At 33.4% G+C, this 18,592-nt stretch overlaps 1 protein-coding gene across 7 annotated transcripts in view; it reads left to right on the forward strand.

Moving 5' to 3' along the window:
* Ubr3 (Ubr3 ubiquitin ligase) overlaps positions 1-18,592 on the forward strand; it is a 94,689-nt gene that overhangs the window by 66,191 nt on the left and 9,906 nt on the right. For 6 of the 7 annotated variants that reach the window (XM_076504706.1, XM_076504711.1, XM_076504705.1 and 3 more), the window contains exons 26-31: positions 3,048-3,178; positions 4,097-4,173; positions 13,621-13,729; positions 14,422-14,519; positions 16,056-16,180; positions 16,764-16,862. In XM_076504706.1, coding sequence (XP_076360821.1) covers positions 3,048-3,178; positions 4,097-4,173; positions 13,621-13,729; positions 14,422-14,519; positions 16,056-16,180; positions 16,764-16,862 — 639 coding nt within the window. Of the gene's footprint in view, positions 1-3,047; positions 3,179-4,096; positions 4,174-13,620; positions 13,730-14,421; positions 14,520-15,235; positions 15,417-16,055; positions 16,181-16,763; positions 16,863-18,592 lie in introns of those variants that run through there. The other variant, XR_013029013.1, reaches the window with a different exon arrangement.

The raw sequence follows: 18,592 nt of genomic DNA on the forward strand, positions 1-18,592 counted from the left end.
AATTTATTTAGGTATATTCTTTTGAAATCAAAGTATTAAAACTTAGGTACTGTGAAAATATAAATTTTAATATTACATTTTGATGCCACATGTATCAATGTACCTTGATGATGCATTAGTGTAGTTGAATTTTGAATGTAAGTTACTCCGTCCAAAGGTTGTGACACATGCACTTTAAAAATTCCCACGTGCATAAGGTTAAACATTGTAGTTAAAGAATCAGTCGTCAGACAGCTGAAGTATGATATGGGAACCAAATAGTTTGATGATACCTCTCAAGTTTAATGTGTCTGTGTTTCATTGAAGACAATTATTCAATATAACATTCATTAATAGTCTTACTTGTTGTAGAAATGTGTGTAGTTACATTACTACTGGGTCATTGAATAGCTTAGAGCTCAATTTTGGCTTTATTTGAGTATTATATTCATGTGGCGACAACTAGTTGTACCTATAGATATCGGTAGGAAAACTTATTATATTTGTCTTACAAATATGAAGTCTTCTGTAAAGATAATGGTGTGACGTTTTTGTGGGATTTTTTGTTAAAAATAATGCAATATAAATATTTCAAACTACTTGAGGTCTGGCACAAATACCAAACAATCTTAAAATTAAGTATTGTATATCCCTACAATACTTATATTTACTTTTTCATGAATAGTACCACTAAAGTATTCCAACAGCCAATGGAAAAAGAGTGTTATGGAAGATTTTCAGAACTTGGAAAAGTCCAGAACAGACATTTTAATCTAATAGCAAGTTTCTCCGTCAGAGTTTCGTTCTTGTTGCCAGTGACTGAGGTACTGAATGCTATTTTAAAGTATAAGACCTGTGTTTACATTTGTTAGTTCAAATGCACACATGTTGAAAGGGAAATGTATTTTATTTTAAACAACTACAACTTGTTGCTTTGTGGTATTTGTGTACTTCTGTTTGGATTTTAATTATCATTATTCAATTACTTTATTTTGCCAGTGAAAACCATAAGTTATATCAATCATTTTATTGGGGGATCATACTAGAAAAACATAACAAAGTTGAGTGTTGAAAATACACATACAGTAATGAATAAATTTGACCAGGTTTGGCTATTAGAGAAAAAAAAATTAACAACGTAAAGAAATCTTAAGAAAATTAAGCAATTTTTTTTTTCATATCACAATATTGTGAAACATATTTTTTATTCTGTGTTGATATAGTTGAAGAGTGCTGACAAGGTCATACATTAAGTCATTAAAGATATTTGTAAATTATTGCATTATGTTTCTAATGACTTTTTCTTTTCTAAGACCTTCCATGGAGGTTCTTAGAATTATACTTTTGAATATTGTGACAGGATTAAAGAGCTCTGAACACAAGGGATTGACAGTTACTAATGTTCTTTGTTCCTATCAAAGGAGGCACAAAAAAAATATCTAGAAGTTTGTATACTAGAAACTTGTGATGCTAATAAGTGTAAGATTTTAATGAAATTTACTGTTCTCTGCCAGGCTAATTTTTGATGACTAGAACAGCCTTTTTCTTTGTTATTAAATTAATGTCACACTTTCTTCCAGGTAGAGAAACTAAGCATCGTAGGAGAAATTTTGATGATAGATGCTAAGTAGTTGTATGTGTGTGAAGTTTACTTTTATGACTAATCGAAGTGGTAACATATCTTGCTAAAACAGTTAAACGTAAGCATATTTTAGGGTAAAGAGAGTTATCTTACAAAGATCACAATATTAAATTATGTTGTTCACAAACATGGATTGTTTACAGATCTGCTCTGACAATGGTAGATGCATTTACATTCTTATTGATGCTATTTTGTGGGAAGCAGGTGCTTAGTATCTGAACAAGAGATACAAGTCCAAAATACTGTTTTTGCTCTGAAGTATCTATTCATAAGTTGTTTGGAATCAGATTTTCTGCTTTGTCTGTTGGTTATGGAGGAGGATTATGTTATAATAATGTATTAAACATGTGGAGATTAGATGGTATGGGTGAATAAATGGAACTTCTGTTACGACATTTGCTTGGTTTACATTCTTACTCAGGAGCTGTAACTAGCAACACAAACACATATTTCTGCTGTCTTTATTTTCTAATGAAATGGACAGCTATCAGGTATGCAAGATAACACTATTGGACTTACGAAAGACTTCAACAATAAAACGTTATAGATTGATCAGGGCAATTCAATAAGTTATCTGTGTGCTGTGATAAAGATTAATTGAAATCAGTGTTTCCTGTTACTGCTTTCAGCTACTGTAACAGTAAACTAAATATTGCCTCTTGATTTGCTTTTCTTATACGTAACATTGGAGAAGCACTACTAATCAATTAATGGAGCTATTTAATTGAAAATAGCAAATATCACTAATTGACTGCTTCAAACAAAATAGTTTATGCAGTATGCTAGTCAACTGAACTCCTTAATTTGTGTATGGATAAATAAATAATGTTGTGGATTTCTTAGACATTTACTATTTATTCAGATATCCAGTTAATAATAGTGGCAGTTAAGAATTTAACTTTGTGGATAAAGTTGCTGATTCAGAGGTAAAATAAAACTTGAACTTTAGCAACTGAGTTGTGGAGTTAAAAATTTCATTATCCTATGTGAACATCTTCCTTCCAAGTGATTGTTTATTAAGACTGCACATTATTACTGTATGTATTTTCAAACTTACTAACAGGATGAATGTGTTGCAAGGTTTTGATTGGTCAAAATATCTTAACTGCCAACATTTATAGTTATTTTTATCACAGTTTTAACTTGATTTCAGATTATAGTTTTATTAAGGTAAATCACATTATAATAGTAAATTACTAAGAAAAAATAACTGTCTTTTAGTCACACTAATACTTGAGTGATAACAAGTTAGTGTTCATTCAAAAGAAAAGGCTCAATTCACAGCAGTTAATTTACTGTTATTTTTATGCCTTGCCATTTCCTCTAATCAAGTTATAATGTGACATTTTCCTGGATAAGTTAATTTATTTGGGTAAGCCCCTGAATTTTTTCTGAGAAACTAATGTCTCACATGCTCTTTCCACAGGTTTCATCTATTAGGAAAGCAATGGCCAATATTGTGGAAGACCTAACAAACAGCACGTATGCACAATTTAGATCCAAATATTCTTCTCCTAACTCGCATAGCCTCTTCCTGTTTATTTGCTCTATTGCTCGGTAAGTTACCTTTATATTTGTCTTATCCATTGAAAATTATGATGCAGTGGAAATACTAAAAGTTGCAAACAACTTTGAACAAACAGTTGAATGCATGTGCTGTATACATTGTATGACTTGAAAAAAAAATTTACTCGTGTTTAAGGCAGCTACAATCAATAAGCTAAATAGAGCCTAGTTTCAGCATGAAAAATGTAATCAATTTTTATTTAATATTTATTTAAATAGGTTGTGAAATTTATAAAATTGTATTATTTATTGTGGAATAATGATTCAAAGAAATGAAGATGCTTTTATTTTAGTTTCTTCTTTTTTTATTTTATTTATTACTGATTAGAAAGTTCCATCTTATATGTCCAGTCAATTTTCTTTTCTTTCATATTCATCGTTAAGTTTATTTTAGTACTTCTTTATGAGGTTCATTTAACCATAATCTGATTTATTAGTGGCCCTGCTTTTCAAGATGGTGACAGCTATTGTATGTTGCCATCAGTATTTGTAGTTGAGATAAATTTGTTACAAAAACTGTTTATTAAAGAAAGTATTATTGAGAATGACTGGAACATTATTAAAAGCTACACAGACTCTTAACTGGTGAAGAGGTACTTAAACTGACATCAGGTGGCTCTGTTATCACAGCTTATCACCTTAAAAACATAACTGATGTTCACACACATGCTGTTGTGGGATCAATTACAGAATGTTACTTTATATTTCTATCTTTTCTGACAGTTATTAGTTTTAGACTACAACCTTTTACAATGTTTTTCAAGATCTCATTAGTTCACCATTGGGAACATTTAAACTTAGTGTTTCTGCTCTATCTGAGATTATTTATTTTGTTATTTATTAAACAACTAATTATCTTTGACCTTCCACCTTTTGTATTAATTTTGTGCAATGTTATTTTTATTGCAGAACCAATCTTGAATGTGAACTGGTTTACCGAGGAGGTACTCTGTCATCCATTCAGCCTCCAAAAAAATCGTGTTTTGGTGAGTTTCACACCATGTAGATGTGCTCAACTAAATATAATGTATTATTCCTCAGCATTAAAAACAAAGTTAAAACTGCTGTTGCTGTAAACAGTCAGCAAATAAGAACTGCTATTACACTTATCATTTGTGATGACTCAAATTTTGTAACTGATCAATTTGATTTTGCTGTTTTTACCTAATATTTAATATTTCACTAAGTATAAACTAGAAATTAGTTTAACAATCTGTGGATTCACTGTTACTGTCCCATTACTGCAAAATCGCAATACATAAGCTGAGTTTGTGATTATGAGTTACTATCAAATGTCATCATTTAATTAGTAAAGCGATGGTTGTAGGTGCTGTTAACTAGCTACCTTCCCTCAACTGTACCATTTTAAGTCAAGGATGACTAGTGCAGATAGTCCTTTTGTAGCTTTTATGTGAATATCTAATAAGATCAACTATTGTCTTCACCACTGTAATATTGTAAAAATGCATTCATTTGTTTTCATTTAGTAATGGATGAAGAACAAGATTATATATTACTTGTGTAGCTTAATGTCAACAAAAAGTGTATATAATTGTATGAAACAACTAAAGCAAAAAAGTTAAACTTCTACAGAAGTGTTTGTAGTTGCAACTGTAAATAAAACCAAGGTTTTAACCTCGTCCATGAGGCTAAGAATATCACGACAGTTTACTGCTGATGTGTGACTGCTGTGACATTTTACTACCATACTAAATGTCTCCCGATGCATTTTACTGCTGACATATGAGTTCTGTAACATTTTAGTGCCATAGTAAATGACTCACAATGCATTTTACTGCTAACATACAAGTGCCGTAACATTTTAGTGCCATAGTAAATGACTCACAATGCATTTTACTGCTGACATACAAGTGCCGTAACATTTTAGTGCCATAGTAAACGACTCACAATGCATTTTACTGCTGGCATATGACTACCATACCATTTCACTGTGATAGGAAATGTTTTGAATTTGTGCTTAATTAATGTTAGAACTTTGTCTTTCAGACTGACCATACTTTACTGTCTTGAAAAAGAGTTTTAAAATTATCTATTGCATATTAATTGTATTTGAGCACTTGTTTCTGGAAATTGCTTTATTGACTATTGTAGCATGCCATTAACTATCCATTATGTTATTTTACAGTGTTAATTAAATAAACAGAAACATGATAGGCTGTTTGATAAGATTGGTTTATAAATGGAATACAAGATTGTGACATTGAGTAGTAATTAACTAAGTTAGACTGTTTGAAAGAATTAATTTATGAACGAAATATATGATAGCAACATTAAACAGTAATTAACTAAGGTAGGCTGTTTGAAAGAATTAATTTATGAACAGAGTATATGACATTAAACAGTAATTAACTAAGTTAGGCTCTTTGAAAGTATTAATTTATGAACAGAATGTATGATAGCAACATTAAACAGTACCCCTTGGTGTGGATTCCTGTACATGGTGAGGGGACCTCCCAGGGAAGGTTCTGTTCTTTCAGCTTACCGCCTCTGGGATCTGAACATCCATCCACATGTTTGCCGTGCATGGTGACTCGTGAAGGGGAGGAGAGGATCCTGGTAGTTGAGGGGTCCAACCCTGATACACCACTTTGGCCTTGAATTCATGTAGACGGTTGGCCTTGGGGTGGCCCCCCTTGGGTCAATCGGCTGGTCCACTTGGGCTAAGGTCAACCAAGTACCAGTGTTGAATATTCTCAGCAGGTGCTGTGGACATTGTATCTGATGCTGGTGTTTGGGTATAGTACTCATGAAACCCTGGCATTGCTGCAATGTCCATGTTTGGCATTGTAGTGTGTTCTCTTGTAGGGCTTAATGATGGTGGGTGAGGTCAGTGGGCACCAGAATATTCCTTTTTTTTTATTATGGATCCTTCAAGTAAAAACTTAAATAAAATAATGAAAAATCAGTCCATAGGTGAACGACCACCTCTTGAAGATTCTGAGCAGCAATCTTCAATATCTGTAACACCTGATGTACCTCATTTTCTTATACTACATTCTCTTTCAGAAAAAACCTTTAGGGCAGATGTCTCCCTTTTTCATTCAGAAGGGACTTGAGGGACTTGCTGGCTCTCCAAAGTCAGTAAAGAAGTTTCGCTCTGGTGACATGTTGGTGGAAACATCCACATATCAACACATAGAACTCCTCTTGCATTCAAAGGCAATTGGGGATATACCTATTGAGGTTACAAGTCATGCTACTTTAAATTCATCATGAAGTGTTATTGTTGAGAGGGATTTGAAGAACATCCTAGAGTCAGAGATTCTCTCTGGTTTCTCCACTGAAGGAGTTTCTGCAGTGAGACATATTTCCACTCGCAAAGGTGGAATTATGATGCCAACCAATGTCCTTATTCTGACATTTACATCACTATGTCCACCTGCCATCTTGAAGGCAGGTTATCTTAATTGCAGGGTACAGCCATTCATTCCAAATCCTCTCAGATGTTTCTTGTGTCAACAGTTTTGTCACTCAAAGACATTATGTCGTGCTCGTTGGCGGTGGCAAGGACCATGATGCCTATGAGTGTGAAACAGACCCTTCTAGCATCAATTGCAATGGCTGTCACCTGTCCTACTTTCATTTTTGCCTTAAATGATTGGAAGAAATAGAGGTGCAGTGTTTGAAAACGATTCAAAACACTACTTACCCTGAGGTTCAAAAGTTGCTGTCCACCACTACATCTTGAATATATGCTGCTGCACTTTATTCCACTATTACAGTGGGAGTGCAGACAGATCTTTCTGTGCCTCCAAAAGAATCATTCTCAAACCAAATGAAAAGTCTTTTGACCTCTATGGTTAAAAAAAGTTGATGAATCATTTAACACCCATCTCTGTCCCTAATGTATATTTATTTTCATGCACCAAGTCAGTCCTTTACCGCTGTTGATCTCTCAATTTGCTCCCCTTCACTATTCTCCCACTTTTCATGGAGGGTTGATGATGATCCACAAGGCAGTGATAATTTAACTATAATTTTAAGAGAGACTGGCCATGGTTGATGCCCCCCGACCTGTGTGCCCTCCATGGAAACTGTATCAAGCAAACTGGTCCTCTTTTACTTCTCTCATAGAACTTTATCCTGCCATCGTCTGGAAGCCATTAATAGGCAACTGTGTGGCAGCAGTAACTGACTGTATTATACAGGCAGCTGCTCAATGTATTCCTACAACCTCGACACATTTTCCATGATATCCTCATCCATGGTGGAATCCTGCCTGCCACATGGCATGGAAGGCTCAAAAATGGGCCTGGGATACTTTTTAAGTAATCCCACACTCTCACACTACATCGCTTTCCAGCAGGTACATGCTCTGTAGGTAAGACGTCAAAGCCAGAAGGAATCTTGGATTAAGTTCACAACAAACATATCTTCTACTACCAGTTCCAAAGTCATATGAGACAGGATATGAAAGGTCAGTGAGCAATATAATTCTGTCCCCCTCTTGATCTTGCTCTCTGGTCAGAAAGTAGCTGATACCCGGTGCATCGCCAATACTCTAGGTGAAAGCTTTTGCTGGGTATCTAACACTTCTGCTTCTTCCTTCACCATCTTGGCCATCAAGACTCGGGCAGAGTGATCATCTCTTTCATTTTGAGCTGATTGTCTCTGTGACTATAATCGTCACTTAGCACTAGTGGAACTCAAACTGGCCCTTTATTGGTCTGGCAGTACATTGGTTGGACCTGATAATGTGCATTATGAAAGGCTGCACCATCTATCTCCTGCTTTTCTTGCTGATCTTCTGATTGTTTTTAATTGGATCTGGCAGGAGAATGTTTTTCTGATGCCTGGTGCTAGGCTGTTGTCTTACCTTCTCTAAGCCTTGGAAGGATCCCAAGATTCCTTGAAACTACCATCCAATTGCTTTGACAATTTGTCTCTCTAAGACCTTGGAGAGGATGGTTTATGCTCATCTTGTTTGGTTCCTCAAATGAAATAACCTCCTCTCGCCCACCCAGTGTGGGTACCAACAACAGCACTCCACCATGGACCATCTGATTTGATTTGAAATGTCAGTCAGAGAAGTCTTTCTCAAATGACAATATCTTGTATCAATATTCTTTGAGATTGAGAAGGCTTATGATTTAACATGGAGGTATAGCATTTTGCGAGACCTCTATATATGGGTTACATGGCTGTTTGCTCATTTTTATTAAAACTTTTTTAATGGACAGGCAATTCCAAGTTTGTGTGGGTTCGACACTTTGCCATTCTATTTTACAGGAACTTGGAATCCCTCAGGGCTGTGTCTTGAGTGTCACACTCTTCAGTATAAAGATTAATGCCATAACTGAACAACTCCCTCTTACTGTTGCAAACGGGCTCCATGTCGATGACTTTCACATTTCATGTCAATTGCCGAAAATGAGGTATGTTGAGTGGCACCTACAGACTGCAATCAATCATTTACTGAAGTGGACCACAGCAAATGACTTTTAACTTCTTTCCCTCTAAAACCATTTTCATGCATTTTGCTGTCAACAAGGTATTCACCTTGATCCTGAGCTACATATTGGTGAAGTTGTGCTGCCTGTGGTTCCCGAGACAAAGTTCTTGGGGCTTATCTTTGACTGTAAGCTGACCTTTATACCACACATCAAGCAGCTATGGGTCAAATGTACAAGAGCACTGAACATCCTCTGTGTCCTTTCCCACCACTTGGGGAGCAGGTCAGTGTTCTATGCTGAAGATATACTGTGCTCTTGTTAGATTGAAATTTGACTATGTATCACTGGTATATGGCTCTGCCAGGACCTTGGACTTAAAGATGATGTACTTCATTCATTATCAAGGACTTTGGCTCTGAACTTGGGCTTTCCACACTTCCCCAGTTCAGAGCTTATACATAGTCTCATGAACCTTCTTTGTATCTCTGCCATTTGTAACTGTCTTTATTATATGCTTTGAAACATCATTCCTTACCAAAGCATTTCACCTGGGATTGTGTATTCCTTCCTCAGTGGCCCATATGTTTTCAGAACAGACAGTCTGCCATTGTCTCTTTTGGCCTTTGCATCCAGGTGCAGTTGGATGAATTGGGTCTGTGCATCCTTGGATAACATTGCCGTATCCACTGGTTAGCCTATCCCACCATGGCTTCTCACAGTCCCCAAATTTGACCTTTCTTTAGATAATCTCTGAAAAGCAGACACTCCCAATTGGAAATACTGTCTATTATTTGCTGAACATCTTTAGAACCATCCTTCTATTCCTATTTATACGGATGGTTCAAAATCAAGTGACTGTGTGGGCTCTGCCATGGTTTGTTGTGGATTGGTGGTTACGCACAGAATCCCATTGACAGCTTCTGTGTTCACTGCTGAACTGTACACACTTTCTCTTGTCCTGGATCACATAGAAGCTAAGCAGTACTCAAATTGCACTATTTATACAAACTTGCTTAATTCTCTACTGGCCCTGGAATCACTTCCTGTTAGTTCACACCCCATTTTCACTGATATTCAAAACTGTCTGGCCTATTTTTCTTTAACGTCTACTTCTATCCAGTGTTCTGGATACTAGGCCACGTTGGTATTCATGGGAACGAGCTCACCGACACCACAGCTAAATCTATCTGCTCTGGCACTATCACTGCTGTGACTGTTCCATACATAGACTATGGTCTTGTATTCAAGGCTTAGCTCTGTGCCAGTTGGCAGTTGACTTGGAGTGAGCAACGTGAAAAAAAGCTTTTCCAAATAAAGCCCTGTATTGGACTTTGGCTGTCAAGCTCTACCATAAGGATATGAAAGAGGAAGGTGTTCTAACTAGACTACTCATTGGTCACAGTTTTTTAACTCTTTGTTTTCTTTTACTTGGGACTGATGCACCAGTGTATTATCTGTGTAACACTCAGATCACAATAAGTCAGATTTTACTGTCTTACTGCCATTATGACTCTCAAGGATGGCACCATTTTAAATATGTTCTGTCCCAAGGTTTGTCCACAATATTAGACAATGTTATTGGTGATGGTGATGCTGTGCACCTTGGAAATATATTTAGTTTTTCAAAGACCATTAATCTTTTAAATGCTATTTAAGTTTTTAAATTTATATATTAGACCTTTCTTAATGTGACTCCCTTTTAAGAATCCAAGTACATCTGGTTAGATTTGAAATTAGAAAATGGCTGTAACATCAAATAACTTGGAACCAGAACTGGAAAGGTCAACATCAGGTGACTAACGCTGCTGTTTGAATTACCCATTAGTCATTCTGGCGAGTTGTAATTAAAATTGTGCTACAAGGTTTTCAGAGCTTTTATTTCTTTACTTTCATAGCATCAAGTAGCTCAGAACTGGGATTAGAATAGCCTAAGAGTCATTAGGTGACTAACGGTGGTTTTTGAACTTACCTGTTAGTTTTCCTTGTGGGTTATGATAATTACAATTATGCTACAGAAAGTCCTTTACAACTTGAATTACCGTAGTTTTTCTCTTACTGCTGTAGACTAGATGTAAAAATTGGTTTTAACTAAGGCGGTTTGGAAGAATTAATTTATGAACAGAATATATGATAGTGACATTAAACAGTAATTAACTGAGTTAGGCTGTTTGAAAGAATTAATTTACAAAAAAATATGATAGTGACATTAAACAGTAACCAGCTAACTAGGATATTGGGTGGGATTGATTTTGTAAGTAAAATAGAACACTTCAGATGAATTTTTTGACAATTTTTATGTTCAAGGTTTTCTTGACATGAAAATGGTTGCTTTTCTAGTGTTTTGATATTGTGATTTGTATGCATGTGTAAAACCTTTGTTCAGTACCTTCTCAGGCAGTAGTAAGTGTGATTGTGTGTCATGGGTAAAACTAAGACCTAACCATCAACCACAGAGTTGAAAATGAACTACATGGACTTGTACTGTTGTGCTACATGGACAAAACAAGAGCTGAATATCAGTTACAAGGACATACATGACTATGTGAAGTGGATTAAAAAATGAGAATTAAACTAAGAACTACAGTTGTGTAAACTACATAAAAACATCTATATGATTTTGTGAAGTAGTCTATATTACAAATATTATTTCTAAAACAAGAGTTAAACATTACTAAGTAGAATATTAAGTCCAGGGTTTATTTATAATATCTTATGTAAGAACCAACAGTTAAACATTAGCAATACAAGTATATACTATTTAATTATTTTTTCCATGTTATTTAGTTATGAGAGTTTCCAAGTTAACTTTTCTTTCATAAGCTCTCTTAATTTATCAAGTAAATTCCAGTGGTTACTAAGGAGTTTTATGCTTTCAACATATCTGTTGTTATTAAGTTTAACCTACCTACTACAGATATCCTTTCTTGTGAATGTTACAAGGTTTTAGTTTAATTACATTTTGAATGTAACTCAGTACTTTCTTAATATGGTATACAAGTAAACTTGGAATGAAAACATGGCTAATAATCACAGTTTTAATGCTATATAAATTTAAGTGTTATTTTTATGAAACATTATTTTAGAAAATTTCTAAATTTGCCATAGTGAGAGAATTGTAACATTTTGCTCTTTAGGTATTAACTTTTCTCTACTTTATTTACCACCTGTCCTGGAAGTACAATATGTAAGGTAAATTATTCATTATAATGGACAAAGCATAATTTTTACAGTCTTCAGTCTTATTTGGTTACAAAGCCATTAAAAAGAAAATCAGGCCCATCTTTCACATTCTCTCTGGCATTTATTTATAATTAATAGAAAAGTCTATCAAATTATTATCATATTACTTTTTTTTTTTTGTTCAAAGAATATCCATTTTGCTTCCAGTTCAAACTTTATTCCCATTGGAACACATCAGTGAATTTAGGTGAATATTAAATGTCTGTTGTCAGGTAATTAGAAAACTAGAAAAACTGTGATATTTATAGAACATTGTCTGCTTTTTGTATATTTAATATTTTGTGTTGTTTAATTATTTAGTACAGTAATACCACTAGTATAAAAAAGTAGGGTTAAATTTCATCAAAAGTCAACAGCAAAAAGGAAAAAGGGGGGAAGTACTGTATTTCTTGTTTGTCATGTGTATTCTTTACTTATTATTATAAAGGTAAGTAAAATGTAAAAATAAGAATTTGTTTGTTAGATTAATCAGATAAAATAATAACTTTCACAAGGTATGCTCACCATTAGCCCATGTGTTGTAATTTGGGAGGTAAGGTGAGCTACACATTGCCAATTGATTTGTAAGTTTTATGCTATAAATAGTAGATGGAACAGAGTTCAAAGACCAGTAAATTAATAAATTTTAAGTATAAATAGATGTATACTGCTTTAAGTTTAAAGCTATTTAGGATAAACTGATTGGTTTCATTTTATAATTTGAAGTCATTTTTCAATGAAAAAAGTATAATTTAGACTTAGTCAAGAAAATAGCAGATACAATATAAAGTTAATAAAAAATATTGGAATTTATTTAAGAGATTTTAGGGAAAACAAAAATGAAGTTTCAGATTTTTCAGGTGCAGTAAAGTATTTTTAACCTTAATACAAAATTTACTTCTCCCTTGTAGCTGTGAACACTGACTCCATATATTTGTGGATAAATCTTTAGTGAAAGTACTCAATTAAAAATGTTTGTTTTTGTCTACAAATGATTTTTAATGTTTGCTGACAGCTTTCAAAGTTTTATGAAGACACATGAAACATATTGGAAGTTATACTGTGGAAACTCTAAAGATAAATGTTTGGGTTGAATTAACTGAGCTTGTAGTGTGTATGAATTAACAGATAACAGTTACCATTCTTTGTACTTTCTCAGATATTGTTAGATGACTTCTACTACCTTTCAAATTGTCTGTGTGTATCCAGGTTTGCATTCAATATATCTCTCTGTGAAAATTTCAAACTTTGTTTTAAAGTTGTAATATTAAAAATGTGTTATTAATTTACATATTTTCTCAATAGTTCTGCATACATAGTGTTGGCACCTATTGTAATGATAACTAATACTGCTTAAGTGTTACTGGTTTTTAACACTTATGAGCTTAGAAATTTTTTATATCTGTCAGTATGTTTTGTATCTGTAATTATTTCCTGTATTCAGTAATATGTATCAATATATATTGTTTAGTTTCGTACCAGATCCCTGGTTTCAATACTTGTAGCTGGCAGAGCACAGATAGCCCATTGTGTAGCTTTGTGCTTAATTCTAAACAAAAATTCATACAACAGCATCATAAATATATGAACAAATATTAAATTTGTGTGAAAGTTAAGTTCTCTATGGACCAATGATACTTTCCTAACTTTAACCATATTTTGTAAGTATACAAATTTTACAGACACCCTGTTATCATGTTCTATAGTCTTGTGTTCTTGGTAATTCCTTATTAAAGTACAGACACAAGACAAGCCTATTTGAACTAAATAGACATTAAATATTTTGTGTTTTGGTTGCAGTTCCTCTTTTCCATGTGCTGGCCCTTAATGCCAAAATGTCTACTCCACTGCCATATGCCCAGGTGTGGTCGCAAGTGACAGGGTTGTCAATTGAGGATCATTTTTCAAGGTAATTGCAGCTGTGAAAACTCATGAGTTAGACATTTTTGTTGCAATAAACAGACGTAAATTTGTTTTTACTTCCTATTGTAACATAAAACTACTTATTTTTGTACTGTAATATCAAAAATGTTCATGTTGCAACATGAAAACCATACATTGAAGGCCAGTGACTGAATGACACAAGAAGTATTAACAAAATGATAATCTGAGGTGTTGAATTGTGACACTTCTCTATCTTTGATATTATTACTTAAAGGTTAACACCTTGTGAAAGTATGTAACACTGTCAGACGAAAACATTAACTTGGTTTTTTTTTATGATACTTCTTCAGTTAACTGTGACTAACATACAGCCAAAAATACCATTAACGGAGAGCGTATGCAACTGATTAAACAATACATTCTATTTTTTATAAATAAAACATGTATGAAGAGTATTCAGTTTGCCATACTTTTTAATTTTTAGTTTTGTTCTAATCAGTTCAAGTAGTTGTTTTAGTTAGAAGTTAATAACCACTTTGCCTAGAATTAATATCCACTAATGTAAAGTAATTTTTTGTATGTGGACATGTACTGTAGTATAATGGAACTGTGAGTGTTAGGTAATACATTATTAGTTACTTTGGTACTGTACCATATTCCTTGTTTGCCATCAGTGATTCAGCATTGAACAGTTTTTAATATTAGCTTCTCTTCTAGTCTTGCCCCCATGGAAAGGGAAGTTCCTTTGTTCTTCAGAGATACTACTGCTATTCTTCTACATGTTATTCTTACTTTACCTGTTAATGTGGACAAAGGTGAGTAGTTCTGTTTTTCATAGCTAGTGTTAGGTATCTATTAAGGCAGAATGGAATATGTAGTAGAAACTTTCATTCTCCAAGTGATAATACTGATGAAAAGCTGTAGTATATTTTTGCCCTTTTTTTCTTTTTTAATAGATTTTGAATATCTACATTACTTTCTCCCATAAACAGTTATACTCCAATCAAAATTAGATATCTTATATCTCTTATTTCTTAATGAATTGCTTTGAAATTTAATGTGTGAAATAGGTGTCCAGTAGAAAACATCCACTGAAAATGTGTGGTACTTTGGGTTACCACAGTCTGAACTACAAATATAAAAAATTACTAAACTGTAACTCCTGTTAATAACACACTGTGTCATGCAGGTTGTTTATTAGCTACATATTAGGGATGAACAAGATTTGTAATTGGGTCTGATATTACTAAATCTGATAAAATCTGAGCCAATTGGATACTCATTTTGTGATTAATCAAACAAGATAGTATTTCTTTCAATATATATATTGAAAGACACACATGTTACTACTTGTATGAGTGTTACACAAAATGGATATTGCATCATGTATCCCACTGTGCTTTCTACTAATTTTTAAAAGTAATAAAATTTTTTCTATTATTAAAGAATGGGAGCACTGGTATTCGTACCAGTTGTAATGCAAACGGTCCTCTGTAGTTTAAACAAACACCATCCCCACTGTATGTTGCAGGTAGTCACCTCTGCAAGAGTGAAAATGAAAAGAATACCAAGCACAAACCAACAAATAATTTCAGCTGGGGGATTGGGGATGTGTAGCATTCTCATGTCACTGTGTGCCATGTTCTTGTTTATATGGAATTGTACATTCATATAAAATATCATTATTCACTTTTTGGAAAAAACTAAGAAAAGTAAGTAATTAACACTGTTATACTATATTAAAACTCAAAGTTCCAATGAATTTTTATTTTGTATAGCCAGTCCAAAAATACCAAATTCTAACCAGATGCAAGGAATCGGATATTCAAACTCCCATATCCAGTCAAATGTGTTATTTCTCCCATCGTTACATTGGATATTATAATTTATAAAGATCTTTATTTGTAGCTCTTGATCAGTTATTGTCAGTATTACGTGTTCAGGTGGAACAATAGAAATATTCATAATAATATTTTGTTTTCAAGTTACTTATAATGTTTTGCTTTTTTAGTTTATAACTTAGATGTAACTAAAGTGCAGCTATCTCTGTCAGTGTTTCAAATGTTGTATACTGTAACAGTTACTATAACAGAAACTACTAATAAAAACATATGTTTGTTACAATGTACTACAGTTTAAACTGTAATGGTTACTATAAGAGATGTAACTAACAACAGCAGATAATTCTGTTACAGTGTACTGCCGTTGAAACTGGTGACAGTTTCTACCTCAGATGTTACCAACAGCAGCAGTTATCCCTTTAACAACATACTACAGAAGTTAAAGCAAGGTAACTGCTGTTTTATGGTCTACCTTAGATGGTACTAAAGAGTTTAACATTTTGTTTTCAGCATACTATGGATGTGTGGTTCAAGGGCTCTATAACTTGACTTTTGTTCGAGGTCTTGCACAGGTGTCTTGTTATCTAACACAAGAACAAAGAAGAAGGTGGAAACAGAAGTATGCAGAATCTCAGGTACATTTAAGGTTATTTCTTCTTGTATATTTAGAAATGAAAAAACAAAGTGTCTGTTTGAAGCAACATATGAGACCCCTGACATGTAATTCATGGTTATCTCCCAAGCACTAGTATGTAACATGAGGTGGAAGTGTAAAGTTAGGCTGTGAGACCCATGACATGCAGCTCATAGTTACCTCCCATGCACTAGCATTTCACCTGAGAAGCTACTTTAACAGGAATTACTTATTAGAGCAGATATGTTTGTTACAGTTTAAACTGCAAGTCCCATAACATGCATCTTACAACTACCTTTTATGCACTAGTTTGAATATGAGGTGAAAGTGAACATATTTTAACTTGTGTCAGAGAAAAATGTTCAGTCAGAGACTGTAATTTTTTTATCATTGACTTTAAACTACAGTATGCCATAGTTTTAAGCTTTCTTCAGAAACAAATGATAAAAACAATAGCTGATTCTCAAAAAAACAAATTAAAGGTGTTTATCTTTTTTTTTCCCATCAACAATTGTTTCTTGATTATTATGGAATGTTTCTGTAGCAACAAAATATGTACAGTATTTTCTCGCTGAATTTTTCAGGGTTGTCTTAACAGCCTTGGTTCAATCTTAGGACTAGTAATAGATCACCTAGAGCATAGTCCTCTTTATATAGATGATGAAGATATGGATGTTGCAATGGTAAGTAGTTATATTAATGTTTATAATTATTCTTATACGTTATTATAGTTTTATTCTTTCCGGCTGATGGATTTTTAAACTGGGTACATGATGAAACTTTGTAGAATGAATGGTAACTGCCTGTCGTGGAGACACAAGTGTAGAGGATGACGTTTCGAAAGTCTTCTGCCTTTCGTCTTCAGGCGGAAGACTTTCAAAACGTTGTCCTCTACGCTTGTGTCTCCACAACAGTCAGTTGCCATCCATTCTACAGGTTTGTAATGTTTCAGAACCCTGCAGTTTTTGGTTAGCGTACAATAAAAAAATTCTGTTACTTTTTTTTACAACTCAAAAGAAATTAATTTCAGAATCTTAAATTTTGATTTGTTTTTTTGATGCTCAATAAAAAAATCATTATCGGCTTTTATTTTTGCAACTGAAAATAAGATTTTTGTTGTTCAGTGACAGGTTTAATGTTCTTAGGTAAACACTATTTTTTATATCTTTAAATATGTTTGACTGTAGATGTAGGTAGAATGTTCAATTTTTTAATTCAGTGTTTTTTACAAGGTCAGAACTTCAAAATATTGTTGTAATGACACTAGAATGGAGGCTGTTTACCTAAGTTTTTACTGCTTTTAACCTTTGTTTATATATATAATAAACACTCATTATTTCATTAGTTTTTTTATGACAGACTTTTAATATAAGCGTAGCTAAGGCTTTGTCAGTTTCGAGATAGTGGCCAAAGTTTTTCATGGATAAGAATTTTTAGAAAATCTATACATTTATTGTTTTTTGGTGAGGTCACTAGGACATTATTTAAGGTCATTTTAAACCTGGTGAAAAATGTTTGTTTTGTTTAAATTCCATGTGGTTGCTAAGGGCATTAAGAAACAAACACAGCTGAAAAACAATGATTTTGTACATTAGGAAAATTGAGGACATGATTTGATTAGAACAGTTTATCTGCAATAACAACTGTTAGTTTTACAACATCTAGTTAATTTATCACTATTTACATAAATGTTTTAATGTTTGTGGTGCCTGGTTTGCACCATGCAAGTTATCACATCGTATACAAGATTACCAAACCATATATGTGGTTACCAAGTCAAATCACCATGTCAAATACAAGGTTAATAAGTTATGTGCCAAGTTATTAAGTCATACATAATATAACCATGTCACAAAGCTATTATGCTATAAAATGGTTTCCAAGTCCAGTTACCATGTCATATACAAGGTAATAAAGCCATATATATAGTTGTCATGTCAAGTCAGTGCATCATAAACACGGTTACCAAGTTGCACACGAGGTTACGAAGTCAAAATTTGATGATATTGACCACTGAGGTAAGAGTGAAATAAATGATGTTAACAAAGATGTTACAGATAATCACCTGAAGCTGTTTGAAGGAAGTACTTATAATTTATAATGCTTGAACATTAAAAGAAACAAACTTTTAATCTTAAAGAAGTTATGATAATTTTTTTTATCTGGGTGTTACCTAGTGTTTGTACATCTGGACTGTGATGTTAAGGGTTTGTCATTCATGCTTCATTACCTTAAACATGTAATTCAGACTTTGGATCCATGGATGCATCTCAAGAAAGATGAATATTTGTAGTTCTCCAGCCTCTGGGTCCTAAGTAGTTCGGAACCCTCAAATCAATTATTCAGAGGGTTTTTATTTATTATGAAATTTTATTCAAAGATAAAATAAATGTATAAAGTAATTAATCTGTTG

The sequence above is a fragment of the Tachypleus tridentatus genome, chromosome 6 (genome assembly GCF_004210375.1).
Source record: "Tachypleus tridentatus isolate NWPU-2018 chromosome 6, ASM421037v1, whole genome shotgun sequence".
NCBI lineage: Eukaryota > Metazoa > Arthropoda > Merostomata > Xiphosura > Limulidae > Tachypleus > Tachypleus tridentatus.